The following is a 27,913-nucleotide window of genomic DNA, read 5'->3' as shown; positions in this document are numbered from 1 at the left end:
GGAGAGAGCCGGCAGCCAGCGAGAGCCGCGCGGCGGCCCAGGAAGCGAGAGCGCCGCCCACCCATCCGGAGCGAGAGCCGCGCCGCAGGAGAGGCAGGCTGGGCCGGGGGCTGCCCGGGCCCGCGACCCCCGCCGTGACCCCGCAGCCCCCAGCCCGCCCCCAAGATGATGAAGAGGCAGCTGCACCGCATGCGGCAGCTGGCCCAGACGGGCAGCTTGGGACGGTGAGTGTCACCCCCTTCCAGCCCCACTCTTACCCCGGCAGGACCTGAGGGGTCGTAAAAGGGTGGGGGGAGACGGGGATGGGGGAGACTGGGGACAGCTGGGCAGCCACTCTCTGAGCGGCCAGACCCTCTCTTCCTCCCTTCTGAACGCCGCCCCCGTCTCTCGGGCAGAGCTGGAGGAGCAGGGGTGGCCTCTGCGGGAAGGGATGCCCCCCCTTACTGGATTGGAGGGGGCTTCAGGCGGGAGAATGCCCTCTGCCCTAGGACACAGATTTCTCTGCCTCCACGAGTCTCTAAGTGGATGGTCCTCCTGACCTCACTTGTTCCCTCTGGACAATGGGGCAGTTCACCACCTCTGCTTGCTGGGCTCTGGAGGGAGGAGGGTCCATTAGGGCCGCAGACCTGGGGCGAGGGGAGGAGACGGGTCCTGGCCTGGCGGGAGGAGGGGCCTGCCCCTGGCCTTCAGTGTCCGTTCCCTTACCCCTCCCCCCACCTCAGGGGCCTCCTGCTTCTCTGTCTTGTTTCTGCTTTTCCCAGACTCAGGTGGAAACATCCCCAGGTCTCCCAGCTCCCACCCCCAGCCTCTGAGCCGGTGGCACGGAGGCCGGAAGTTTGGGGAGCCTCTGAGGGCCTGTCTTCTCTGCTCCTCTTCCCCTGCCTCAGGAGTTCCCCATTCTCTGGGCCCGGGGAGGGGACCGGGTGTCCAGAGACCTAGTTCTAGTCTCCCACTGGCACAGATGTCTATGTAGCCTGGGCAGTTAGGCCACCTTGCCATGGGCCTCGGCATCCCCCATGTGTCCCCAGGTGGGGTCCAGGGGCCTGTGCACCCCTGCCCACAGCTGTAGTCCAGAGTGCTGTGTGACTGAGCCTGGGACTCTGCGCTGCCGCACTTCCCGTTCTTGGAGCCAGCTAATACTCCTCATCCTGGGGTGGGCTGAGGATTTGGGAGTGGGCAGAAGAGAGGCTTCTGTGTCCCAGAGCTAGGCCCTGGGTGGGTCTCCCAGCCTCCCCTTCAGTTTCATCTGTCCGCCCTCTCTCAGGACACAGCCCTGGGTGGAGGAGGAAAAACCCATGTATCCTATTCCCACCCCATGGAATGTGCTCTGACTGGGATGAGGCAACTGGGCCACCCAGGGCAGGCCGCACCTGGGAGGGACAGTGGAAGCACTGGGGTCCAGGTGCCCTGCTGCGGGGAGGGGGAGCAGGGGGTGTTCTATCCCAGGCAGGCTCAGCAGAAGCGCTCTCCCCCCCGCAGCACCCCGGAGACCGCTGAGTTCCTGGGTGAGGACCTGCTGCAGGTACGTGCCTGGGCCGGGCGGGTGGGAAGGCAGGCCTGTGCAGGCTGTCGGAGCAGAGGGCCAGGGCGGGGATGCCAGCTAGGGGCCCGGGTTGAGTCATTCCTCAAGCTGTTGGCCATGGGGTCCCCAGGGGACAGGAGAAAGTTTCCTGCTCAGGGGGAGACAACTTTTCTTGATCCTTAACCTCCAAACCTCCTTCCCAGGTAGAACAGCGGCTGGAGCCGGCCAAGCGAGCAGCCCACAACGTCCACAAGCGGCTGCAGGCCTGTCTGCAGGGCCAGAGTGGGGCAGACATGGACAAGCGGGTGGTGAGTCGGGGGTCCTGGGAAGGAGGAGCCTGAGCAGGAGACTTCCGTCCAATGGGGAAGCAAAGTCGGGGCTGGGGTTTCCTTGCCAGTCTGAGTGGCACCAAGGGCATGGAGACTGCTCTGTTCCAAGGCCTCTCTAGCACTGCACTCAAAAGGCCCTGTACCTTCCCTGTCACCTTTACCCCACTTTCCTGTGCACCAATCCCCATAAGCCAAGGCCAGGCCTCTGCCAGCACCTGAACTTCTCTGTCCACTCAGCATGCAGAGCAGGCTCTCAATGGGGCAGCCTCAGAGGGCTTCCTGAAGGAGGTAGCAATTGAGCTGGCTTTTGAGGGATACTCATGTATTAATCAAGGGGCAGTGTTTATTGGCTGATAACTGCCAGCCTATTGCTAACATATTAGCGCATTGTCTCATGGAACACTGGCAACAACCCTAGGGAAAAGGCACTGTTTTACAGATGAGGAATTGGAGGCTTAGAGGTAAAGTCACTTGCCCAAGGTCATATAGCCAGTAAGTGGCAGAACTGAGGTTTGAACCCTGGTCTCTGATCCCAAAGCAGGCATTCTCCATAACTCCAGATGGGGTGGGAGTGTGGGGCCATGTTTTGGAATCAGTTGACAATTCAGTGTGGCCAAGGCAAGGAAATTGGGAGTCATAGGGTGTTTGAGCTCAGCAGTGGCTAGGTCAGCCACATATACCCTGGGACAGGGGAAAGAGCCCCCATTCCCAGGCCAGCTCCCCCTCCCATTCTCCCTGCACCCGTGTGACCTGGGGCAAGCTCCCTGCCCTCCCTGCATCTTAGTTTCCCAGTCTGCAGTAGGACTTGGTCATCCCTTCCTGCCCAGTCCAGTGGCTTCTGGGAAGAGGAAAAGGGTACTCCAGATGGGGAGGGGCTCCATCCATGGTCTCAGGGAAATGTCACCCCCACCACGCCTTGTCATCCTGTTTCCACTCTCATCTGGGACTGTGGCATTCCTGGGTTCCCTCCTCGCCTGCCCCCAAGGGGCTGGCCTGCTGCTCAGGCAGGGTAGAGGGAGGCAAGGACACTCACCGCTGGCCCCAACCTCCCTGCAGAAGAAGCTTCCCCTCATGGCTCTGTCCACCACGATGGCCGAGAGCTTCAAGGAGCTGGACCCTGATTCCAGCATGGGGTGAGCATAGACGGGGCCCTGCCCTCACCTGGGGCTACCAAGACGTGATCTCAGCTGGGAGGGGTCCAGGTGGTGAGGGCATCCACATCGGAAGAATGACCAGGCCGGGGACAGTGCTCAGGTCAGTGAGGGCGGCCAGGCCTGGGAGGGTGTTCGGCCTTAGCAGAGATGAAGGCTATCTAGGAGGGGCCGGAATTGAAGGAGGAGAGGCCCCACCAGGTGTTTCCAGTGGAGGTGAGGGCAGCGGGCGCCTGGGCCCATGGGGTGCCGTGTCCACAGGAAGGCCCTGGAGATGAGCTGTGCCATCCAGAACCAGCTGGCCCGCATCCTGGCCGAGTTTGAGATGACCCTGGAGAGGGACGTCCTGCAGCCACTCAGCAGGCTGAGTGAGGTGAGCCTGTGCCCTGCTCCCGGCCCCCACCTTCCCTGATTGCTGGCTCCCTCCTCCCCCAGCACACTGACCCCCCATGCCCATCCTCAGGAGGAGCTGCCAGCCATCCTCAAGCACAAGAAAAGCCTCCAGAAGCTCGTGTCCGACTGGAACACACTCAAGAGCAGGTGGGAGCCCCGGCCACTCAGGGGGCTCATATCTGGGTCAGCCCACAGAGATGGTCGTAGAGCTTTGAGGCCCTGGCCACACCGGGAGGATGCTGTGGGGCCCGCTGAGTACAGTGTGTATACTTGCGCATGCCTGGTCCCTAGAAACACAGGTGGTGAGGGTATCTCTGAGGGTGTGCCCATGTGTGTCACAGCTGGTGCTGGGGCGACCCCAAAGCGTAGGACCGCCATAAACAGTCCTGCGGCTGTCCCTGTTCTCCCCTCTGCTGGGTGGCTGTGATCACCAAACCCGCCACCAGGGGGCAACCCAGCGCACTCGTAGCCCAGCCTGGGTTGAGGCCCTAGCCAGTGGAGCTCTCAGATCTGCAGCTCCAAATCCTAGAATACCATGTGGTCTGCTGTATGGAGGGGACACTTGGCTCTGGACATGCAACAGGGCAGGTGACCAGCTCCCCTTGGGATCATCCCCAGGCTCAGTCAGGCAACCAAGAATTCAGGCAGCAGTCAAGGCCTGGGAGGCGGCCCGGGCAGTCACAGCCACACGACTATGGCCAACAAGGTGGAGATGCTGAAGGAGGAGGAGGAGGAGCTGAAGAGGAAGGTGGAGCAATGCAGGGTGAGGGCCACATGGGTCTCCTGGATGTACAGGGATGGCAGGGGTGGGTCCTGGCCCCATCTCACAGGCAAGGAAGCTGAAGCTCAGAGGGGTGACATGACTTGCCTAAGGCCATGTGGCTAGGAGGCAGCAGAGCTCCGCCATTCCCTTGTACCCTCTTCTGTCTGTACCCCATGCATAACATGGGGAGGCTGAGACTTGGTCTGTTCCCTGAGTCTCCGTGTGTTTGCTGAACGAGTAAGTGAATGAATGAAGAGTGAATGAATGATTGGATGATAACAGCACTGTGCATGGCCAGGTGCGGGGTCTCACACCTGTAATCCCAGCACTTTGGGAGGCAGGCAAATCATGAGGTCAGGAGTTCAAGACCAGCCTGGCCAACGTGGTGAAACCCCATCTCTACTAAAAATACAAAAACTTAGCTGGGCGTAGTGACGGGCACCTATAATCCCAGCTACTCGGGAGGCTGAGGCAGGAGAATTGCTTGAACCCAGGAGGCGGAGCTTGCAGTGAGCCGAGATCGCGCCACTGCACTCCAGCCCAGGCAACAGTGCGAGACTCTGTCTCAAAAAAAAAAAAAAAAAAAACTGTACAAAAAAACAAACAAAACAGGGCACTGTGCTAAGGCTATGGGGACACAGAGATGGGGACGAGAAGCCAGAAAAGTTTGAGGGAGTTCCCATGGGCTGGCCCCAAGCACCAACCTTGGCAGAAGAGAGGAGCCTGGCTGGGACTTCCACCTACAGTTGTGTGGCCTGGGGCAGGTCACCAACCCCTCCAAGCCTCCTCTTTCCCTCTAGACCCCCTGCCTCACCCAATGTAAGCTCTCCCCTCTCTGTCCCCAAGGATGAGTACTTGGCTGACCTGTACCACTTTGTTACCAAGGAGGACTCCTATGCCAACTATTTCATTCATGTGAGTCCAAGACCGGGCCCCATCCGTCCAGAGCTCGGGGCTGAATGCCACAGCCAGGGGCCAGTGGGGCTCTGTGCGATGGTGGAGGGGGTGTCTGCTCTCAAGGACCCTAGAGAAGGCTCAGCTTCCCTCACTTCCGCTCAGGGTGTCCCTTCGTCCCCACAGCTCCTGGAGATTCAAGCTGATTACCATCGCAGGTCACTGAGCTCTCTGGACACAGCCCTGGCTGAGCTGAGGGAGAACCATGGCCAAGCAGGTGGGGACATAGGCCTGGCGATACCACACCCCTGACCCCGCCCTGCTCGGGGCTTATTGAGAAGCTTGCACTTCATCCTGAAAGGCAGCAGAAAGCTGTGGCTGGGTTCCGAGAGCTGGGTTTAATCTGTGACGGAGAGGCTGCTCTGGCTGCCATGTGGAGGGTGGAGTGAAGGGGGCAGGACTAGAGCCAGGCCTGTGAGGCAGAAGGAGGCAACAGTAGCCTAGACTAGGACAGAGGCAGTGGAGGCGGGCCGATTTGAGAGATGTGATGGATGATTTCAGATGTGGGCCTGGACAGTCGGTGGCAGGTGGTACCACCTTGAGGACATCAGGGGGGTGCCCCTGCCTGACTGCTTGGGTGGAAAGGCCCTGGGCCGCTGATCTGTTTCATCCCTGCAGACCACTCCCCGTCGATGGCAGCCACCCACTTCTCCAGGGTGTATGGGGTGTCGCTGGCAACCCACCTGCATGAGCTGGGCCGGGAGATTGCCCTGCCCATTGAGGCCTGCGTCATGATGCTGCTTTCTGAGGGCATGAAGGAAGAGGTGGGGCCCCCTGGGCCAGGTGGGGAAGGAGCACTGGGGCCCTCATTCTGTCCCAAACCCCCCACATGCTGTCCTGTCGTGGTGCCTGAAATTCCCTCATTTGAGCCCGGTTCCCTGGGAGAAGACATAGTCACCTCCTGCGGCATCCACACTACCTCCCGCGTGTCGATGCTCGCGTGGGCCGGGCGCTGTGCTAGAAGCCTTTGCATTCCTGGCTCCATTTCACAAGAGGGAGACAGAGGTAACCATGCCCAGAGTCATATGAGAAGGTGACTTCTCAAACCAGGGGCTCCACTGCCACACACTGGCTGGATCTGCTGTGAATACATTGCCCCCCTGTCCTAAAGACAGACCCTGGAGGTGGCAGATACCCCAAATTAGTTTTGAGCTACTCTGCAATCCTGCTGGGGCCTCCTTTCTCCCTTACACTTCTTTTTTTTTTTTTTTTTTTTTTTTTTGAGTTACGGGGTCTTATTCTGTTACCCAGGCTGCAGTGCGGCAGCGTGATCTCGGCTCACTGCAACCTCCACCTCCTGGGTTCAAGTGATTCTCCTGCCTCAACTTCACAAGTAGCTGGGACTGCAGGCGTGCGCCAACACGCCCAGCTAATTTTTGTATTTTTTAATCGAGATGAGAGTATGTTGGCCAGGCTGGTCTTGAACTCCTAACCTCAGGTGATCCACCTGCCTCGGCCTCCCAGAGCGCTGGGGTTACAGGCATAAACCACTGTGCCCGGCCTTTTTTTTTTTTTTGAGACAAGATCTCGCTGTCACCCAGGCTGTAGTGCAGTGGTGTGCTCCTGGCTCACTGCAGCCTCTACCTCCCAAGTTCAAGCAATTCTTGTTTCTCAGTCTCCCAAGTAGCTGGGATTACAGATGCCCACCACCATGCACAGCTAATTTTTTTTATTTTAGTAGAGATGGGGTTTTACCATGTTGTCCAGGCTGGTCTCGAACCCCTGGCCTCAAGTGATCCACCTGCATGGGCCTCCCAAAGTGCTGCGATTACGGGCATGAGCCACCGCGCCCGGCCCCTCCCTTCCACTTCTGACTGGGCTCCCATTTCCCCATGATTTTTCCCACCTCCTCCCAGACTTCCCAGCCCCGCCCTTTGCTCAGAATTCTACACCTTAAAGGCTGAGGCCTGTGGACACCATGGTGCCCACACTGCCGGCCAGACCAGTGGGGACACAGGCCTAGCGAGGGCCAGTGACACACCCCAGGCTACAAGGCCCCTGGGTATCCTGCCCTGCCCACCCCTCTGTGACCCTTGCCTGCCCCCTCTTGAACCCAGGGTCTCTTCCGTCTGGCTGCTGGGGCCTCAGTGCTGAAGCGTCTCAAGCAGACGATGGCCTCGGACCCCCACAGCCTGGAGGAGTTCTGCTCCGACCCACACGCCGTGGCAGGTGCCTGATCCGGGGAGCCCTGGGCAGGAGGTTGGGGGGAAAGGGTGCAGTGGCTTGAAGTGATCCCAGGATAGCCTGGCTTCAAGACTTGATATTCCGTTGAGGAGACTGAGGACGCTCAGGGGTTCTTAATGTGGGATCCATCATGAGCCCCCCGAAATGTTTGTACATTTTTCTGGGGAAAAGATGACTAGCCTTCATTTTCTCAAAAGGGCCTGCACCCCAAAGAAACTGTCAGACCTAGACACGTTAGTGTGAACAAGGGCCGGAGGTTCCTTCTACAGGGAAAGTGGGCGAGCGGGGTGGGGGCTGCCTCTGACCCTCCCCACACTCCTGCTTCAGGTGCCCTCAAGTCCTATCTGCGGGAGCTGCCAGAGCCCCTGATGACCTTCGACCTCTATGACGACTGGATGAGGGCAGCCAGGTGAGGATGTTGGAGGAGGGAGGGGATGGGGAGGAGGAGGATGCAAAGGAGTAGCCCTGTGCTGGCTGACAGGTTTCTCCACTCCCCCCACAGCCTGAAGGAGCCAGGGGCCCGGCTGCAGGCCCTCCAAGAAGTGTGCAGCCGCCTGCCCCCCGAGAACCTCAGCAACCTCAGGTGAGCCCAAGCCCGCCCCCCCAGCCTGCCGCAGAGCCAGAGCCCAGCTGCGGTCAGGGACCCTGGGTTTGAGCCTGGCCTTGTCACTATATTTTAAGAAATACTTCTGCAAATGCAGCTTTGATGGATTAGTCATTTACATATATATATACACATACCTTTTTTTTTTTTTTTTTTGAGACAGGGTCTCACGCTGTCGCCCAAGCTGGAGTGTAGTGGTGCAATCTCAGCTCACTACAACCTCCGCCTGCTGGGTTCAAGCAATTCTCCTGCCTCAGCCTCCTGAGTAGCTAGGACTACAGGCACCTGCCACCACACCCGGCTAAGTTTTGTATTTTTAGTAGAGATGGGGTTTCACCATGTTGGTCAGGCTGGTCTCGAACTTCTGATCTCAGGTGATCCACTCGCCTCAGTCTCCCAGAGTGCTGGGATTACAGGCGTGAGGCACTGCACCCAGCCGAATTAGTCACATACATATTTTTATGTAAAGCACTGAAGTGAATGAGACCTTGAACTTTTGAAGCCATACTGCCTGACTTCGCATGCCACCTCGGGGCAGGCCACTCGGCGTCATCATCTGAAAAATGCAGACTGTAACAGTCCCTACCCTGTAGGGTGGCTTCGAGGACTCAACTTGGCTCAGTGCCGGCCGCAGGGTTGGCGCTCAGCGGATAAGCTGCTTTAACTGTAACAATGTTAAGACCATTCTGGGCGGTGTCTTTCACACTCTTTGGAAACCCTGAGCTGGAGAATTCTCAGGGCTGGGTGTGTTCTGCCCCTGGCCTAAGCCTACCTCTGCCCTTAGGTACCTGATGAAGTTCCTGGCACGGCTGGCCGAGGAGCAGGAGGTGAACAAGATGACACCCAGCAACATCGCCATAGTCCTGGGACCCAACTTGCTGTGGCCACCTGAGAAAGAAGGGTGAGGGGCCGTGGGCTGGGGGAGGTGGAAGGAGGAAGGCAGATCCCACCCCAGCCATCTGTTGTCTTATTTTTCCCCTGGGCCTCGGTGTCCCCATTTTTGGAGTGGGTTAAGCAGCTCCTGTTTTTGTGGCTGCCGTGAAGAACAGACCGAAGGGGCCGTGCAGGCCACAGGGCTTTGGAGAGAGGCATTCTGGCATTCTGGCCAGTGGTGGTGATGAGATGTTTAGTGGCATGGGAAGCTGGGAGCCCAGAGATCGGGTATGGGTTTTTTGTTTTGTTTTGTTTTTTGTTTTTATTTTTTTTTTGAGACAGAGTTTCACTCTTGTTGCCCAGGCTGGAGTGCAGTGGCACAATCTCTGCTCACTGCAACCTCTGCCTCCCCAGTTCAAGCGATTCTCCTGCCTCAGTCTCCCAAGTAGCTGGGACTACAGGTGCGCACCACCACTCCTGGCTAATTTTTTGTATTTTTAGTAGAGACGGGATTTCACCGTGTTAGCTAGGGTGGTCTCGATCTCCTGACCTCGTGATCCACCAGCCTTGGCCTCCCAAAGTGCTGGGATTACAGGTGTGAGCCACCGTGTCCGGCTCAATCAGGTTCTGTTAATAGCTCCACCCCTGGCCGGGCGCGGTGGCTCAAGCCCGTAATCCCAGCACTTTGGGAGGCCGAGACGGGCGAATCACGAGGTCAGGATATCGAGACCATCCTGGCAAACACTGTGAAACCCCGTCTCTACTAAAAATACAAAAAAAATAGCACACTGTGGGCCGGGCGCGGTGGCTCAAGCCTGTAATCCCAGCACTTTGGGAGGCCGAGACGGGCGGATCACGAGGTCAGGAGTTCGAGACCATCCTGGCTAACACGGTGAAACCCCGTCTCTACTAAAAAATACAAAAAACTAGCCGGGCGAGGTGGCGGGCGCCTGTAGTCCCGGCTACTCGGGAGGCTGAGGCAGGAGAATGGCGTAAAAACCCGGGAGGCGGAGCTTGCAGTGAGCTGAGATCCAGCCACTGCACTCCAGCCTGGGCGATACAGCGAGACTCGGTCTCAAAAAAAAAAAAAAAAAAAAAGCACACTGTGAAACCCCGTCTCTACTAAAAATACAAAAAAATTAGCACGCTGTGAAACCCCGTCTCCACTAAAAATACAAAAAAATTAGCTGGGCGTGGTGGCGGGCGCCTGTAGTCCCAGCTACTCAGGAGGCTGAGGCAGGAGAATGGCATGAACCCAGGGGGCGGAGCTTGCAATGAGCGAAGATTGTGCCACTGCACTCCAGCCTGGGCAACAGAGCGAGACTCCGTCTCAAAAAAAAAAAAAAAAATGAAGAAACAGGCCGGGCATGGCGGCTCATGCCTGTAATCCCAGCACTTTGGGAGGCCGAGGTAGGTGGATCACCTGAGGTTGGGAGTTTGAGACCAGCCTGGCCAACGTGGTGAAACTCCGTCTCTACTAAAAATACAAAAATTACCTGAGCGTGGTGGTACGTGCCTGTAATCCCAGCTACTCAGGAGGCTGAGGCAGGAGAATTGCTTGAACCCAGGAGGTAGAGGTTGCAGTGAGCCCAGATTACGCCACTGCACTCTAACCTGGGTGACAGAGCAGGACTCCGTCTCAAAAAAAAAAAAGAAGAAATAATAAAAAGTGTAAAGTGCAGTGCTATGTGAGGAGTCATCATTATTTACCTGGCCATAGATGGCAAGATTTTCTCCCACGTGCTGATTGCATTTGTTTGGTAGAGGCTGTCTAGATGACAACCATGAGGGAAAGAGTCCTTGATTAATTAGTGGTGTCTGTCAGGGTGAGGAAAGGGGGACATTTGGCACGTGAGTGACACATTTACCATCAACTGGTGGTTTGTGGGCTTTTTGAGAACAAGGACTCAATATGATGGATCCTCGTGTCTCCACTGCCCAGCACAGGACCAGACAGAGAGTTGGGGTCACAAACCCTTTGCTAAGCAGATGCATCTCTTTGTCCCAGGGACCAGGCCCAGCTGGATGCGGCTTCCGTGTCTTCCATCCAGGTGGTGGGTGTCGTCGAGGCGCTGATCCAGAGTGCAGACACCCTCTTCCCTGGAGGTGAAGCTCCTGCCTGCATGGATCCCCTGCTGGGTGCCCTCCTTCTGTCCTGCTCCCTCCCCTGCAGCCCCACAAACTCACCATGAGTCCAGGAGGAAGTCTGAGCCTCAGTTTCTCATTTCTACAATGGGGATGGTCTGCCTGCTTTGTGGGGTTGTGATGAGACCCACACGGGAGTGGGGAAGCTGAGCATGGTCCACATGGGTTCAGGGGAAGGGGGAATGGTCTCATCACAGCCAGTGGAGTGAGGAGTCTGGCACAGTCTCTGAGAGCCGTCTCCGCTCCTTCTGTCTCCAGACATCAACTTCAACGTGTCAGGCCTCTTCTCAGCTCTTACCCTCCAGGACACGGTCAGTGACAGGCTGGCCTCTGAGGAACTTCCACCCACTGCTGTGCCCACCCCAACCACCACCCCGGCTCCGGCTCCAGCTCCAGTTCCAGCCCCAGCCTTGGCCTCAGCAGCTACCAAGGAAAGGTGAGGACTGAGGGGCATGAATGGCTCCTGTGGTGGTCCCACAGACAGTCTGCCTGAGGCACCATGTCTCAGAGCTGGAAGCTGAATTTTTAGAAATGTAATTATTAGTGTTTTCATCCCAAAGACCAGATCTCCTAGTTTGGAGAGGGTGGGGCGGAGACTCAGAGACAGTATTTGTCTCAGCCACTGATGTGTGCCCTGTTCATCATGTGGCAATTTCCTGAGCACCTACTGTGTACCAGGCTTTGTGTCCAATTCTAGGGAACTTGAGAGATGATCATTTTGGAATCTGTAAATACCTTCCAGAGTTGTTTTGTTTTGTTTTGTTTAAGACAGAGTCTCACTTTGTCGCCCAGGCTGGAGTGCAGTGGCACAATCTTGGCTCACTGCAACCTGTGCCTCCCAGGTTCAAGTGATTCTCATGCCTCAGCCTCCCAAGTAACTGGGATTACTTGGGAGACAGGTGCCACCACACCTGTCTAATTTTTGTATGTTAAGTAGAGACGGGGTTTCACCATGTTGGCCAGGCTGGTCTTGAACTCCTGGCCTCAAATGATCCACCCACCTTGGTCCCTGAAAGTGTTGGGATTACAGGTGTGAGCCACTGCACCCGGCCTCTTTTTTTGTTGTTGTTTATTTTTTTGAGACGGAGTTCGCTCTGTTGCCTAGGCTGGGGTGCAGTGGCGAGATCTTGGCTCACGTGCAGCTTCCACCTCCTGGGTTCAAGCAATTCTCCTGCCTCAGCCTCCTGAATAGCTGGGACTTCAGGCATGCACCACCACAGCTGGCTAATTTTTGTATTTGCAGTAGAGACAGGGTTACCCCATGTTGGCCAGGCTGGTTTTGAACTCCTGGCCTCAAGCAATCCGCCTGCCTCAGCCCCCCAAAGTGCTGGGATTACAGGGATGAGCCACCATGCTTGGCTGCAGTCTTCTCTTTGATCATTTAAATCTGGAAGGGCTTTGTGGTACCGTGGTGCCTCCATACCAAGCAGCTGCTGTTCAGGGTACCACAGAGCACTGCAGCTCACACCTTGAATTTCCTGATGAGCAAGACAAATGCTCACATTCCAGGGCACAGGGAGAGACAGACAGCATCGGGCACAGCCACCAGCACAGCCTCCGGTGCGTTCTCTCTATAGTGTCAGGTGGAGAGGCGCTGCCAAGGGAGGGGAAGCAGGATAAGGGAGAGCGCAGGGGGCTACTTTAGCTGTGGGGCCAGGAAAGGCCTCCCTGAAGAAGAGACGACCAAGCAGAGACCCGAAGGCAGTGAGGAATGAGGCTGGGACCCCCTCTGCTTCTCACCTGCGCTCTGGCTTCCAGAGGCCAAAGCATCTCATAAAGATGGTGTGGAGACAGACTGGGCAACATAGCAAGACTGTGTCTCTACAAAAAACAAATGAGGTCGTTGTGATGGTACACACCTGTGGTCCCAGCTACCCAGGAGGCTATGGTGGGAGAATTTCTTGAGCCTAGGAGGTCGAGGCTACAGTGAGCAATGATGGTGCCATTGCACCCAGCCTGGGCGACAGAGTGAGATCCTGTCTCACAAAGAAATGACCAGGTGTGTGGCTCACGCCTGTAATCCCAGCACTTTTGGAGGCCAAGGCAGGTGGATCACTTGAGGTCAGGAGTTTGAGACCAGCCTGGCCAACATGGTGAAATCCCATCTCTACTAAAAATGCAAAAAATTAGCCAAGCATGATAGCACACACCTGTAATCCCAGCTACTCGGGAGGTTGAGGCAGGAGAATGACTTGAACCAGGGAGGCGGAGGTTGTGGTGAGCCAAGATCATGCCATTGCACTCCACCCTGGGCAACAAGAGTGAAACTCTGTCTCAAAAAAAAAAAGAAGGAAAGAAAAAGAAATGGCCGGGTGTGGTGGCTCACACCTATAATCCCAGCAGTTTGGGAGGCTGAGGCAGGTGGATCACTTGAAGTCAGGAGTTTGAGACCAGCCTGGCCAACATGGTGAAACCCCATCTCTACTAAAAATGTAAAAAATTAGCAGGGCATGGTGGCATGCACCTGTAATCTCAGCTACTCGGGAGGCTGAGACAGGAGAATCCCATGAACCCAGGAGGCGGAGGTTGCAGTGAGCCAAGATTGTGCCATTGCACTCCAGCCTGAGCGACAGAGCGAGACTTCTCAACAACAACAAAACAAGGCTAGGTGGTGCACACCTGTAATCCCAGCACTTTGGGAGGCAAAGGTGGACAGAAGTTCACTTGAGGCCAGGAGTTCAAGACCAACATGACAAAACCCCATCTCTACTACAAAAAAAAAAAAAAAAAAGCCAGGCATGGTGGTGTGTGCCTATAATCCCAGCTACTCCAGAGGCTGAGGCAGGAGAATTGCTTGAACTTTGGAGGTGGAGGCTGCAGTGAGCTGAGATCACGCCATTGCACTCCAGCCTGGGCGACAAAGCAAGACTCTGTCTCAAGAAAAAAAAAGCACAGGGAAGCCTTGAGCTGGGGCAGAGGTCAGGCCCTATCCTGTCCCCATCCTGGCCCTACCTGCCAGGCAGGTGGGACTCCCTCCTGGTCCCTGGAGGAACATGGACTCTGTCACAGGGTCACAAAGCAGCCAGGGCCTCAGTGGATGGTGGGGACAGGCTGATAGTGCTGGGAGGATCCAGACTCCACCTGGCAGCTGGAGACTTGCCAGGATTCCATGAGACTTCTGGGAGGTGACCAAGTCTGCCCCATCCTCTCCTTCCCTCTGCAGGACAGAGTCTGAGGTACCCCCCAGACCAGCCTCCCCCAAGGTCACCAGGAGCCCCCCGGAGACAGCTGCCCCGGTGGAGGATATGGCTCGGAGGAGTGAGTTGGCTGTGGGAGGGGAGGAGGGGACAGAGGGTGGACGGGGAGAGGGGACAGGCAGTCCCAGGTCCTTCTATCTTTTTAGGCAGCCAGGGGAGGCCAGGAACCAAGGTGATAAAAAGCCCAGGTTGTGCCACCTGGCACTCTGGGTTTAGGTTTGAGCTCTTTGACCTTGGGCAGGTGAGTTCACCTGTCTGAGCCTCACCTTCCTCCTCTGTGTAATGGGACAGTGTCTGCACTTACCTTATGGGGCTCCACGGAGCCTTCAGTGGTGCTGCTAGAAGAGTGCCTGGCCCTGGCATACAGCAAATGCCCACTAAAGGGGAGCCGGCGTGAGTGCTAGGGTACTGGAGTCCCGTCCCTCCAGAGGCCCAAAAGTCACAGATTACAGTGGAAGGAGAGAGTCATTAAAGGGCAGTGAAGGGGCGAGGCACAGTAGCTCACACATGTAAACCTAGCACTTTGGGAGGCTAAGGCGGGTGGATCACTTGAGGCCAGGAGTTCAAGACCAGCCTGGCCAACATGGTGAAACCTCATCTCTACTAAAAATACAAAAATTAGCTGGGCATGGTGGCGGGTGCCTATAATCCCAGATACTTAGGAAGCTGAGGCAGGAGAATCACTTGAACCCGGGAGGTGGAAGTTGCAGTGAGCAAAGATCACGCCACTGCACTCACAAGAGTGAGACTCTGTCTCAAAAAAAAAAAGGGCAGTGGCAGTGAAGGAGAGGAGGTGGCAGGGATGGGAAGAAACCAGGGGCCTCCTGAGCCCTTCTGGCACCCTCACCTGTCAATTTGACCCAGAGCCGGCCAGGTGAGAGAGTGACTGACACCTTCGGGTGGCCCTGCCCAGCCCCAGAGGCAGTGGAGGCAGTGGACAGCCAGGAGTAGGCGGAACAGCTCTGGGAGCCTTGTGACCAGGGCTGGCAGGGAGTCTACAGTAAAATAAAAATGAATAAGATAGGCCGGGGACGGTGGCTTACGCCTGCCATCCCAGCACTTTGAGAGGCCGAGGCAGGAGACTCGCTTGAGCCCTGGAGTGCAAGACCAGTCTGGGCAATACAGTGAGACCCTGTCTCAAAATTTAAGAATTTTTAGGCCGGGCGCGGTGGCTCAAGCCTGTAATCCCAGCACTTTGGGAGGCCGAGGCGGGCGGATCACGAGGTCAGAAGATCGAGACCATCCTGGCTAACACGGTGAAACCCCGTCTCTACTAAAACTACAAAAAAACTAGCCGGGCGAGGTGGCGGGCGCCTGTAGTCCCAGCTACTCAGGAGGCTGAGGCAGGAGAATGGCATGAACCCGGGAGGCGGAGCTTGCAGTGAGCTGCGATCCGGCTACTGCACTCCAGCCTGGGCGACAGAGCGAGACTCCATCTCAAAAAAAAAAAAAAAAAAAAAAAGAATTTTTAAAATTAGTAATAAATGGACAAGATAATTTCAGAGGACAAAAACTCCTGCAAAGAAAATAAAACTGGAAAATGTGACGGAGCAGCTCGGGTGGGGCACAGGGTGGGGCTCTAACTAGGGTGCTCAGGGACAGCTTCCAAGGGGGCGAAGGGCACAAGGAGAGGCCTAGATGATGAAGAGCCAGCCGCGGAAATGGTGTTCCCGGCAGAGGGAATGGCAGATGCAAAGGGTGTGAGGGGGCACGGAGCTTGGTGGATTCACCACAGGCCACGTGGACGCTCAACATCCCTCACCCTTTCCTTCCTCAACAGCCAAGCGCCCAGCACCAGCCCGGCCCACCATGCCGCCCCCCCAGGTCTCCGGCTCCCGTTCCTCCCCTCCAGCCCCACCCCTGCCCCCTGGCTCTGGAAGCCCTGGGACCCCCCGAGCCCTGCCCCGACGTCTGGTTGGCAGCAGCCTCCGAGCCCCCACGGTGCCACCCCCATTACCCCCCACACCCCCTCAGCCTGCCCGGCGCCAAAGCCGGCGTTCACCAGCCTCCCCCAGCCCAGCCTCCCCAGGTCCAGCCTCCCCCAGCCCGGCCTCCCCAGGTCCAGCCTCCCCCAGCCCAGTCTCTCTGAGTACCCCTGCACAGGTGGACCTGGGGGCTGCCACAGCAGAGGGAGGAGCCCCTGAGGCTGTCGGTGGGGTCCCCACTACCCCAGCTATCCCCCCTCAGCCCCGCCCCAGGAGCCTTGCCTCAGAGACTAACTGAGTGGCTGGTTTCTCCCTAAGCAGCCCCCAGCATCCCCTCCCTCCACACCTGGCCCTCCCAGGACAGCTCTCACCCCCCACAAAGGGGCGTGGGCCTCCAGCCTTTGCCCACAAGTGCCTTAGTGCCCACTGGGTCGGCCCCCATGGCCAGGAGGGCTCAGGACAGTCCCCCACTTCCTGACCTTTTCCTCATCCACCCTGGGCTTGGGGAGCCCCTGCTGGACTCTCCACTCTCCGGCAGGTCCTAGGGGAGCCACCGGAAGGAAGGAGAGGCTTCCCCGCTCCTAGGGGACCAATTCTTCTCTTGCCAACATATTTTTTGTAAGGCTGGTAAATAAATTATTTTGGACAAAACTGGAGCAGCTGCCCAAATGATAGTTTTATTTTCTGTTCTTGAAATAAAGAAGCCAATTTTATAAAGGCGAAAAAAATACATATTCTTTGCCTTTCTTCCTGTCTGAAATGAGATCACAGCAGACATGCAGACATTTTTAGAGCTTTCTCTGCACTACATGCTGTGCTTTTCTGTGGATGATTTCCACTTAATCTTCTCCTAGCGCAGTAAATACCATTACCTCTTACCAGTGAGGAGACTGAGGCTCAGACAGAAGTGACCTGCCAAGGTCACATGGCAGTCAGGCAGGGGCCTGGGATTAGAGCCTAGGTCTGACTTCAAAGCCTGGCTTGTCCCTCACATTCTGGACAATTCACTTTAACTTATTGGTATCCCTTTTCCTCATTTGTGAAACTTTGTAACAATTCCCTCCATGGAGGCATTGCTCTCCAGTGAAAACCAGAGCACCACCCTTGGCCTACCACTCCCACTGTTTCCTGGACCCCTCACTCCTTCTGGGAGGAGGCTGGGAAGGCTCCCCAAGGAGCAGGGATGGATCTATCCTCAAACCCTCCCTAAATCTGCTCTGTGCCAGGCCCTGAGCTAGCTCCCAGACTTAACTCTACCCAAAGAGTTCCTGAACAGACAGGCAGAAATGACCATTAGAATCAAGTGTCTGGCCAGGCACGGTGGCTCATGCCTGCAATCCCAACACTTTGGGAGCCCCAGGCAGAAGGATCGCTTGAGCCCAGGAGTTCTAGACCAGTCTGGGCAACATAGTGAGACCCTGTCTCTACAAAACAAATTTTAAAAATTAACTGGGCATAGTGGCGTGGGCCTGTAGTCTCAGCAACTAGGAAGGCTGAGGCACGAGGATCGCTTGAGCCAGGAGTTCGAGGCTTCAGTGGGCAGTGATCATGCCACTGCACTCCAGCCTGGGTGACAGTGTAAGACCCTGTCTCAAAAACAAAATCAAGTGTCATTGCACTGGGAGCCTATATTAGCCAAGTTAGGGGTGGCCATATAACCTAGACTCAGGTGTATGGGGTGGGTGGTTAAGGAAGCCTTCCTGGAGGAGGTGATTTTTTAAGGGAAGTCTTTCAGGAGCTGACCTGAAGGTGAATTTTTTTTATTTACTTTATTATTTATTTTTAATCTTTTTTGAGACAGAGTCTTACTCTGTCACCCAGGCTGGAGTGCAGTGTGCGATCTCAGCTCACTGCAAGCTCTGCCTCCCGGCTTCAAGCAATTCTCCTGCCTCAGTCTCCGAGTAGCTGGGATTACAGGTGCCCACCACCATGCCCGGCTAATTTTTTTTTTTTTTTTTTTTTTTTTGTATTTTTAGTAGAGATGGGGTTTCACCATAGCCAGGATGGCCTCAATCTCCTGACCTCGTGGTCTGCCCATCTCAGCCTCCCAAAGTGCTGGGATTACAGGCGTGAGCCACCGAGCCTGGCCCTGAAGGTGAAATTTTTAAAGGAAAAAGGAACATTCAGGCTAAGGAGACTACCTATGTAAAGGTCAGGAGCAAAAGGCTTAGGGCACTTGGGGAGTAGGAGGTAGCTGAGCTTCAAAGGTTGGGTTACAAGGCACGGTTTTTCCCAAGTCTTTGGAGCTCCAGTTGTTCCTGGGGGTCACAGCCGCCTCTGAAATTGGCAAACAACTTCAAAACTATGACACCACAGCTCATAATTCATTCATCCCCACACTGCAGACCAGTGGCTCCTCAAAGGTCCCAAGACCTGTAGTTGCCTCCAGATCACAAGGCCCCCTCCCTAAGATAGGGACCCAGCCAACCTGGGTCACCCCATCACTATCCTGGGCAATTGGCCACGGCCACTCTGCCTCCTGCCTTCCTGGGGCGTGATCCGGTGACAGCCCGCCTGCCTCTAGCCCAGTGCTTCCCTACCCTAGCCTCACAGCAGAATCCCTGTAATTCAACCAACCAACCAAAAAATGCCCAGTCCTCACCCAAGACAGTTACACGAGAATCTGTCCTGCTACACATCGGTGATTTTAAAAGCATTTGTCAAAAGACATTGAACTGTACATTTAAGATCTATGCATTTTACTACATGTAAATGATATCTGAAAATAAGTTTCCAGGGGACTCTAACGCAGTGTGAAGAACCACTGGTCTAGACCGAGGACTCCAGCACCCAAGAAGACACCATGTGCTCCCTACCCCATCATACCCACACGTTTCTTGGGACTTCGCTCAGAACTGTAGCGTCCACGATTCAGAGGGCAATGAGATTTGACCCAAAGGCAGTTCATTTAGCATATGTTTTTCTCCTAGCAACCAGCTCGCCTAAGCTTCTGATTGGCTGGAGGCGCGGGGCCTTCGCTTCGCGTTTTGTTTGTAGATTCTTACTGGTTAAGAAGAGCGTCAGTCTCCCACCCCGTAAGAGTGTAGTCAGCGTTGAAACTCAGCGGCGACTGGCCCAGAAAACCAGGGACGGGGAGAGGGATCAGGCTAGCTCTTCATTGGTCCCTTCCCCTCGTTGTTGGCCACGATTCCGCCCCTTTCTCCAAGTTCCGCTCGCTCGCGGCCTAGCTTCTCTCCCAGACTCTCGCCCCCATTGGCCGCAGGCCACGCCGTCGCCCCGCCCCCGGTCCTTCCAGCGCGCCAATTGGCGGCTGCGGGGAACGTGCCAGGACAAGCGCGCCGTGCCCGCGGAGAGAGCGCGGCGCGGGAGGCCGGCGGCCAGCCGGCTGCATGGCGCGCTGCGAGAGGCTGCGCGGGGCGGCCCTGCGCGACGTGCTGGGCCGGGCGCAGGGGGTCCTGTTCGACTGTGACGGGGTGCTGTGGAACGGCGAGCGCGCCGTGCCGGGCGCCCCGGAGCTGCTGGAGCGGCTGGCGCGGGCCGGCAAGGCGGCTCTGTTTGTGAGCAACAACAGCCGGCGCGCGCGGCCCGAGCTGGCCCTCCGCTTCGCGCGCCTCGGCTTCGGGGGGCTGCGCGCCGAGCAGCTCTTCAGCTCCGCACTGTGCGCCGCGCGCCTGCTGCGCCAGCGCCTGCCTGGGCCTCCGGGCGCGCCGGGCGCCGTGTTCGTGCTGGGCGGCGAGGGGCTGCGCGCCGAGCTGCGCGCCGCGGGGCTGCGCCTGGCTGGGGACCCGGGTGACGACCCGAGCGCGGGGGACGGCACGGCCCCGCGCGTGCGCGCCGTGCTCGTGGGCTACGACGAGCACTTCTCCTTCGCCAAGCTGAGCGAGGCGTGCGCGCACCTGCGCGACCCCGAGTGCCTGCTCGTGGCCACCGACCGTGACCCATGGCACCCGCTGAGCGACGGCAGCCGGACCCCTGGTGAGCGCGGGAATGGCGGGGAAACTGAGATGGAGGCGATCTGCGCATTCGCCTCCACGCCGAAGGGTGAGGGGCGGGGAAGAGGCGTCTCCAGGTGGCAGGTGGGGAACAGGAGAGTGCGAGGGAGGCCCAGGGTGCTTTGGTGTGTGTAGCGGGATGATACCTGTAGCCGCCATCCTGTGAGGGGCAGAGTGTGGTCCCTGTTGGACAGATGAGGAAACTGAGGCCCATTGTAACTCAGGGAGTTGGGCGGAATTCTGCCCCACCCACCATCGCTCTGGGGTTGCAGAGGAAGCCTGGGAGGATTGTCCCCCGTTGTGAGGGTTGAAACTCCATTCCCAGAGGTAGGGTGTAGGCAGGTGTGTGGAGAGCAAAGGCGGTGGAGTTTGACCTCAGTTCCAGGTCCATCTCCAGCTCCACAGCTGTGTAATCATGTTCAGTTACATAACCTGCAAGCATCTCTGCCTGGGTGAAAAATGGCAGTGCTCACCATGCCCGGTGACGGTGATCAGGGTGGGTGCCTGGCACGTAGTAGGTGTTCAGATGATGTAAGTTGTAGCCAGAGTCCGCCATGTTACAGAGAACTTAATGAAACAGCTTGGTGTGTGTTCTTCTTTGGTTTCCAAATTGCTCTGGAGATGGGAGTTATTGTCCCATTTCTCAAAGAGACTGAGGCAGCCGGATGCAGTGGCAACGGCCTGTAGTCCCAGCTACTCAAGAGGCTGAGGCGGGGGAGGATTGCTTGAGCCTAGGAGGTCAAGGCTGTAGTGTGCTATCATTGCATCTGTGAAAAGCGACTGTACTTGAGCATGGGCAACATAGTGAGACCTTGTCTGTAAGAGAAGAGGAAAGAAACTGAGGCTAAGAGAAGGGAAGTGAGCTGCCCAAGAATGTATTTAGTGAGCCCCGCCACCTCCTGTGTCCCCACACACCTGCCTCCATCCTGCCTCTGGTAATTGGTGTTTCAGCCCTCACACATAGGGACAGTCCTCCCAGACTTCCCCTCCAACCCCACCCCAATGATAGGTGGGGCAGAAATCTGCCAGCAATTAACTGGCAGAGTGATAGAGCGCCGGAACCGGAATTTGGGCTTTGTGACACAGACCTCCTGCTGTCATCTTGCTAGTTCAGCCTTCCAGGGGAGACAGAAGCAAAAGGAGTCCCCTCCATTGTGGAGGGATTGAGTCAGACAAGAGCAGGTGGCAGCAGAGGCTCATTGGCAGTAGTCAGTGTGTGTGGACAGGTTAATAGCCCAGTCAGTAGACTGGGGCTGTGGACAGATCTCTGTCACTCCCTCTCTGCTGGCCACTGACCCATGTAGTCATTGATATTAAATCCTGGGGGTACAGGATGGTATTGAGTGAAGAGAAGTAAACACAGGATTATGGTGGGGTGGTGAGCAGGGCCTAGTGCCAGGGGCATCTGGGAAGACTCCCTGGAGGAGGCATGATGCGGAGCAGAGTGATAATACACCAGGAGATGTAAACCCAGTGTTATGGCATGGCAGAGAGGGCTTCCGTAGTCCTTGGCCTCTCCTGGCTGTGCTGCACACCTACTTGGTATGTGGGCCCACCTCAGCCTCAGTTTCCCCATAAATCTGTGTTGAGGGCTCTCTGGTCAGGGCTGTCAGCTGCAGCAGCTCCTGCCTGCCTTAGGCCATGCTATGAAAAGTTTTTCCCAGGAGGCCTCAAGGCTCAGGTTAAGGCTGTGGGTTAAGAGGTTCTCCAGGGCACAGGAAGGCTGGTTGTCAAGGAGCTAGGGAGAAACCAGGCCCTGCCCATGCCTGCCTTGCAGGCCTCTGTGGAATCCAGACCCCTGTGGTCTCAGTAGCCACCCGGCTGTGCCCACCCATCCTGCTGTGACTCCCACAGCCTAGAGGGGGAGGCAGAGGCTTAACAAACACCGCTCTGCAATCATGTTTGTGCACAACTTAACGATGCAGCTTTCAAATGGTGTGGTGTGGCGTGGCGTGGCGTGGCGTGGTGTGGTGTGACAGTTTTAAAAGCCCTCATGATGCTTATGTCTGAAATAATGCAAATTTCTGACCCCCAATGCCTCCTCTCCCGCCCCAGGGACCTCCGAAATTGTGTGTTTATCTTGTCACCACATGGCAGCCACTTGAGCTGATGAATAGAAAGGCCTGCTGTCTTAGGAATACGTCATCAGCATAACATGCAGAGCCGTGGATTAGAGTGGAGGGGAGTGGAGTGATGGTGGCCTGAGAGACGTCGGCCTCAGAGAGGCCCAGATGCCCCTGCTAGGAGGCTGGCTCCCTGGGGTCAGGATCTTTGTAATGTTGACTGCTCTGTACCCTGTGTCTAGCATGTAGTTGGGCCTTAGTGAGTATTAGCTGAATGAAGGAAGTAAGACACAGGGCCCAAAGGTGATCAGCTCCATCCTGGTGGGGAAGGACAGAGTTGGGGCCATTCTTGAGCTCAAAAGAACATTTTGGGATGACTCAGTGAAAGCCCTTTCCGTCCCAGAAGGAATTGCTCACCAGCGGAGCACATGGCTTTTATTCTCTCTTTTTTGTTTTTTTTGTTTTTTGTGTTTGTTTTTTTGAGACATAGTTTCACTCTGTTGCCCAGGCTGGAGTGCAGTGGCGCCATCTCGGCTCACTGCAACCTCTGCCTCCCAGGTTCAAGCGATTCTCCTACCTCAGCCTCCCCAGTGGCTGGGATTGCAGGTGCTCACCACCACGCCTGGCTAATTTTTATTCTCTACCAAGTTCTTAAAACAGGCAGGTCACAAGATGTCAGATGAGGGGAGAACTCCCAGGGGTGTTGCCCTGGGCCAGCCTGAAAGCATGAGTTCTGGCCCACCTCGGCCTTGATCTTGTGACCCTGGGAAGTTCCTCTTCCTCATCTGGGGGCAGCAGGGCTGAGGATTCTTGCTTTCCCCACCTGTTTTCCCCTTTGTTCCCCTTCCCCATCTTTGCCTTTGGCTTAACTGAGTGGAGTGTTGTCGGCTATGGGAAGGGAGATAGGAGGCCCAGAGCATTTGGGGTCAGACCAGTGGCGCACTGAGAAATGTGGAATAGCAGGGAAAGCCATGATTATACCGTGTGCTGGCTTCTGTGGTGTAAATACTCCCAATACAACCGATCTTGAGCTACCAACGTGAAGTCAGTCCCTGAACGTAGGGTTGGGAAGAGATGTGCAGTAGCACACACCTTCTTACGGATTTCCACCATCACAGGTATGGTGGAACTTCAAGAGCAAAACGAGCAGAGGCTAGTGTGGTTCAATAACTAAGAAGTGATGAGTTTTGAGAACTTATTAACGTTTGTTTTAAACATTATCATTTAGGCCGGGCGCAGTGGCTCACACCTGTAATCGCAGCACTTTGGGAGGCCAAGGCGGGCGGATCATTTGAGGTCAGGAGTTCGAGACCATCCTGGCCAACATGGTGAAACCCTGTCTCCACTAAATATACAAAAATTAGCCCGGTGTGGTGACACGCACCTGTAATCCCAACTATTCGGGAGGCTGAGGCAGGAGAATGGCTTGAACCCAGGAGGTACAGGTTGCTGTGAGCTGAGATCGCTCCATTGCACTCCAGCCTGGGCAACAGAGCGAGACTCTATCTCTAAATAAATAAATAAATATAAAAAGCATTATCATTTAGTTGTAAATTTGTAAGCTGACTTTTTTTTAGACAGGGTCTCGCTCTGTTACCCAGGCTGAAGTGCAGTGACATGATCACAGCTCACTTTAACCTCAAACTCTTGGACTCAGGCTCTCTTCCTGCCTCAGCCTCCTGCGTAGCTGGGACTACAGGTGTATACCCCTGCACCCCACTATAATCCTGTGTCTACTTCTCTTCACTCAGTACCATCCTGTACCCCCAGGATTTAATATCAATGACTGTCCAGGTCAGTGGCCAGCAGAGAGGCAGTGACAGAGATCTGTCCACGGCCCCAGTCTACTGATTGGGCTATTAATCTGTCCACACACACTGACCACTGCCAAGTAGCCTCTGCTGCCAGCTGCTCTTGTCTGACTCGAACCCTCCACAGTAGAGGGGCCTCCTTTTGCTCCCGCCTCCCCTGCAGGGCCAAATTCGCAAGATGACAGCAATGAAGAGTGCCCTGGACTGGAAGTCGGTGTTACAAAGCCAGTAATTTTTTTTATTTTTTGTAGAGACAGGGTTTCATGGTGCAGGCTGGGCCTTTTATTTGTTTGTTTATTTTAAATGCAGCTGTGCCTGGAATAAGTTGACTTTCTTTTTTTTTTTTTTTTTTTTTTTTTTTTTTTTTTTTTTTTTTTTGAGTCGGAGCCTTGCTCTGTCGCCCGGACTGGAATGCTGCAGTGGTGCGATCTCAGCTCACTGCAGCCTCCGCCTCCCGGGCTTAAGTGATTCTCCTGCCCCAGCCTCCCGAATAGTTGGGATTACAGGCATGTGCCACTGCGCCTGGCTGATTTTTGTGTTTTTAGTAGAGGCTGGGTTTTACCATGTTGGCCAAGCTGGTCTTAAACTCCTGACCTCAGATGATCCACCCCCCTCAGACTCCCAAAGTCTTGGGATTACAGGCGTGAGCCACGGCGCCCAGCCAACTTTTCTTTTTTCTTTTCTTTTTTTTTTTTTTTTTTAAATATATATGTATATTTATTTAAGTAGGAGTGGGATCTCCCTGTGTTACCCAAACTGGTCTTGAACTCCTGGGCTCAAGCATTCCTCCCACCTGTGCTTCCCAAAGTGCTGGGATTACAGGCATGGGCCCCTGTACCCAGCCATAAATTGACTTTTAATAGTACCTTCCTTTGGCTGGGCACAGTGGCTCACGCCTGTAATCCCAGCACTTTGGGAGGCCGAGGCGGGCGGATCACGAGGTCAGGAGATCGAGGCCACGGTGAAACCCTGTCTCTACTAAAAATACAAAAAATTAGCTGGGCGTGGTGGTGGGTGCCTGTAGTCCCAGCTACTCAGGAAGCTGAGGCAGGAGAATGGCGTCAGCCCGGGAGGCAGAGCTTGCAGTGAGCCAAGATCGTGCCGCTGCACTCCAGTCTGGGCGACAGAGCGAGACTGTCTCAAAAAAAAAAAAAAAATAGTACCTTCCTTTAACGCCCAGCTCATAAAATTCCTGCAAAGGAAACAGTTTGTACTTCCAGGTCAGAGCTGGGTTGGACCCACGCAAATGCAAATCCTTTTGCTGCCACTTATGAAGCTGTACAACCCTGGGCAAGTTACTTAATGTTCCTGAGCCTTGGCATTCTCATCTGTAAAATGGGCTTCCATAAACACCCAGCACAGGCCAGGCAGTTTAGAATGTGCTTAGTAAATGGTGATTATCATCATTTGTTCAGGGACATTAGCATGAAGGCAGAATGTTCTGGCACAAAGACACGTCTGTGGGACAGGCACAGTGGACTTATTGTGTGAGGCAGGATGGTACTGGGCTGGGAGACAGGACTGTCCTTTAGTTCTATACAGTCCTCCTATTGTTGGACACTTGGGCGTGTTCCACAGTTTGGCTTATCAGTTACTGTAGCCCCAGACATCTTCCAGCCTGCAGCTTTTTGTCTCCAGTTGGAATTCTGTTCTTGTGATCACTTTCCCGGGGGAGGCGGACTGGGTCAGAGGTGCAAACATTTCTGTGCCCCGCTGTGTTCCGAAGGGGCTGTGCCAGTTTCTGAAGCCAGCCGCGTGACTTCTTGCAGCAGTAACCACAACTGCTATTTGTTAAGTGCTGCTCCATTTACAAAGCACTTGCCCCTGTGATGCCCAGCGCCCCTTTGGAGGTAGGCCTTGCTTGGATTCCACTTTTGCAGGAGTCCAGAGAAACTCGGGGTGGTCGAGTGGTTTGCCCAAAGGCCCACAGCTGCTAGGGTGAAATCACGAACCTCAGGCAGGACTGACCGAGCCAGGCCCTGTTTACCTGCAGTAGCTCCACCCGTCCTCACAATACCCACATGAGATAAGTGCTGTAGACATCCCCGTATTAGATATGGGAAAATCAAGGCACAGAGAGGATAGCTAGCCTGTCAAGAACGGTGGAGATGCCAGCATCTGGTTGCCCTCTCTACCCTTAGCCCCTACAGTAAGACTCGGAAGTAGGCTTTCTGGCTCGTGTCAGCAGCTGATTTGACCCCAACACAGTCTGCCTCCCTGGACTTCCAGTTTCAGGGCCTGACATTGTCCCTGCCGCCCGCCTACTGACTGCGTCTCCATCTCCCTACAGGCACCGGGAGCCTGGCCGCTGCGGTGGAGACGGCCTCGGGACGCCAGGCCCTGGTGGTGGGCAAGCCCAGCCCCTACATGTTCGAGTGCATCACAGAGAGCTTCAGCATCGACCCCGCACGCACACTTATGGTGGGTGACCGCCTGGAGACCGACATCCTGTTCGGCCACCGCTGCGGCATGACCACTGTGCTCACACTCACAGGAGTCTCCCGCCTAGAAGAGGCCCAGGCCTACCTGGCGGCTGGCCAGCACGACCTCGTGCCCCATTACTATGTGGAGAGCATCGCAGACTTGACAGAGGGGTTGGAGGACTGAGCCCACTGCACCTGCAGCCACAGGCCCGCCCCTCCCCACGCCCTGATCCTGTAGGGGGAGGCGATGGGTCACGAGCCGTGTTACACACCACCGGCTCCTTGGCCCAGTTCTGCACCGGGGTGGGGCTGGGACCTGGGGAAGGTTTGAAGGCCCTTGCAACCCCCTCCCAGCAGTGGCTGGGCACTCTTTGCTGCCCCAGAAGCTGGTCCCCTACAGATTCATCTTGGCCTGACCCAGCTAGGTGGACTTATTTCCTGCCCTGTCACCTCCCCTCCTTGAAATCTGGGCCCTGGTGCCCGCGGAAGATTTCCTCTAGCCCTGAGCACTTAGTCTTCTCCCCCTTCCCTGGGTCTTCTAGAGCTCTCTCTGCCCCTCAGGTCCTGGCCTTTGGGTCCTTGTCAACCAGAGGTCTAGGGAACCACAACCCTTATTGTCCTGAGTGCCGGCAAAGGCTAAGTGATAGTGACCTCATCGATGTTGGGTCCTGTGGGGTACCAGTTTAGGTTCCTAAGTAACAGTGACCCTTTTTGTCCTAAAGCCCAAGTGGACCAATCGGAAGCCTAAGTGACGATGACCCTCGCATGTCCTAGGTCCCTGGGTGGACCCGTCAGGACCCCAAGTGATAGTGACCCAGTGGTCTTTTAGATCCTCAGTAGAACAATCCAGAAGCCTAAGAGACAGTGGCCCCTTGATAATCTGGGTCTCACGGGACCAGCCAGGGGTCCAGGTTTCAGTCCGTAAATAACAGTGGTCCATGTCCTGAAGACACCCCTCCTCTACAAAGACTGATGCTCTGGGGCTTCTGTGGCCAAGCCCCACCCTTTCCTGGTCATGGTACCCGTACAGTGTTGATGGCCACAGCTCAAAGGGGGGCTTTCATGTCTCCCTGTGCAGTCAGTGTTTGCAGTACCACCTCTCTCCCGTGCCCACTCTCAGCTATTTATTTAATTTATGTGTGCCAGTGACGGTGGGTGGGGGCTGGGCCTTCCCCGCCACCTCCACCCCTGTTGTGACCTGTCCTTCCGTACTTAATAAAGTGCGTGTGGGAGTGTTCACCTGTGTTCGAGTCCATGTTTGGGGAGGGAGGAGGACCCCCTGCTGGAGCCTGCTCTCCCTGGAGCTGGCCTGCCACATTGTTCCCTGCATGAAATGACCCATTCCCGTTCCTGAGTGTCTTCTGCGTGTAGCGATACTTTGAGTCAAGAGCACTTTATATGTTGCTGAGTCTTTGTGTACCGACTGACTTCAGTGCTTTGGAAAACCCAGCATGTTTGAATTACTCATTCCTTTACAACAGGAAATGGGGGATCAGAAATACGATGTTAACTTACCAAGGGTGAACAGCTGGACGCTGTGCTCGCCTTATGCAGGATTTGAACATGTATTGGCTGACTGTAGGAAGCTGTAGCCCCCTCTCTGGAGACACTGAGAAGGGAGAC

At 55.8% G+C, this 27,913-nt stretch overlaps 1 protein-coding gene across 3 annotated transcripts; it reads left to right on the top strand.

Moving 5' to 3' along the window:
* The first annotated feature begins 45 nt into the window (after nt 1–45).
* Nucleotides 46–27,529, top strand: LOC103223283 (chronophin). 3 transcript variants are annotated; one of them, XM_007975708.3, is made up of 18 exons: nt 46–224; nt 1,480–1,522; nt 1,726–1,830; nt 2,908–2,984; nt 3,264–3,375; nt 3,466–3,542; nt 4,014–4,158; nt 5,005–5,073; nt 5,239–5,329; nt 5,731–5,876; nt 7,170–7,281; nt 7,624–7,705; nt 7,799–7,879; nt 8,685–8,801; nt 10,782–10,879; nt 11,177–11,354; nt 14,082–14,176; nt 15,896–16,772. In XM_007975708.3, the coding sequence occupies exons 1-18, from the start codon at nt 166–168 to the stop codon at nt 16,336–16,338; spliced, it is 2,130 nt and encodes a 709-aa protein (XP_007973899.3). In that variant the 5' UTR covers nt 46–165; the 3' UTR covers nt 16,339–16,772. The 3 variants fall into 3 exon arrangements, with proteins under 3 accessions (XP_007973899.3, XP_037863401.2, XP_007973898.1); XM_038007473.2 differs by lacking the exon at nt 15,896–16,772 and adding an exon at nt 26,158–27,529 and having other exon boundaries at nt 51–224; XM_007975707.3 differs by lacking the exons at nt 46–224; nt 1,480–1,522; nt 1,726–1,830; ... (13 more) ...; nt 14,082–14,176; nt 15,896–16,772 and adding exons at nt 19,333–19,976; nt 26,158–27,529.
* Nucleotides 27,530–27,913: the final 384 nt, after the last annotated feature.

The sequence above is a fragment of the Chlorocebus sabaeus genome, chromosome 19 (genome assembly GCF_047675955.1).
Source record: "Chlorocebus sabaeus isolate Y175 chromosome 19, mChlSab1.0.hap1, whole genome shotgun sequence".
NCBI classification, from domain to species: Eukaryota; Metazoa; Chordata; class Mammalia; order Primates; family Cercopithecidae; genus Chlorocebus; species Chlorocebus sabaeus.
Note: the sequence above shows the minus strand (reverse complement) of the source record. Positions and strands in the feature narration are given on the sequence as shown.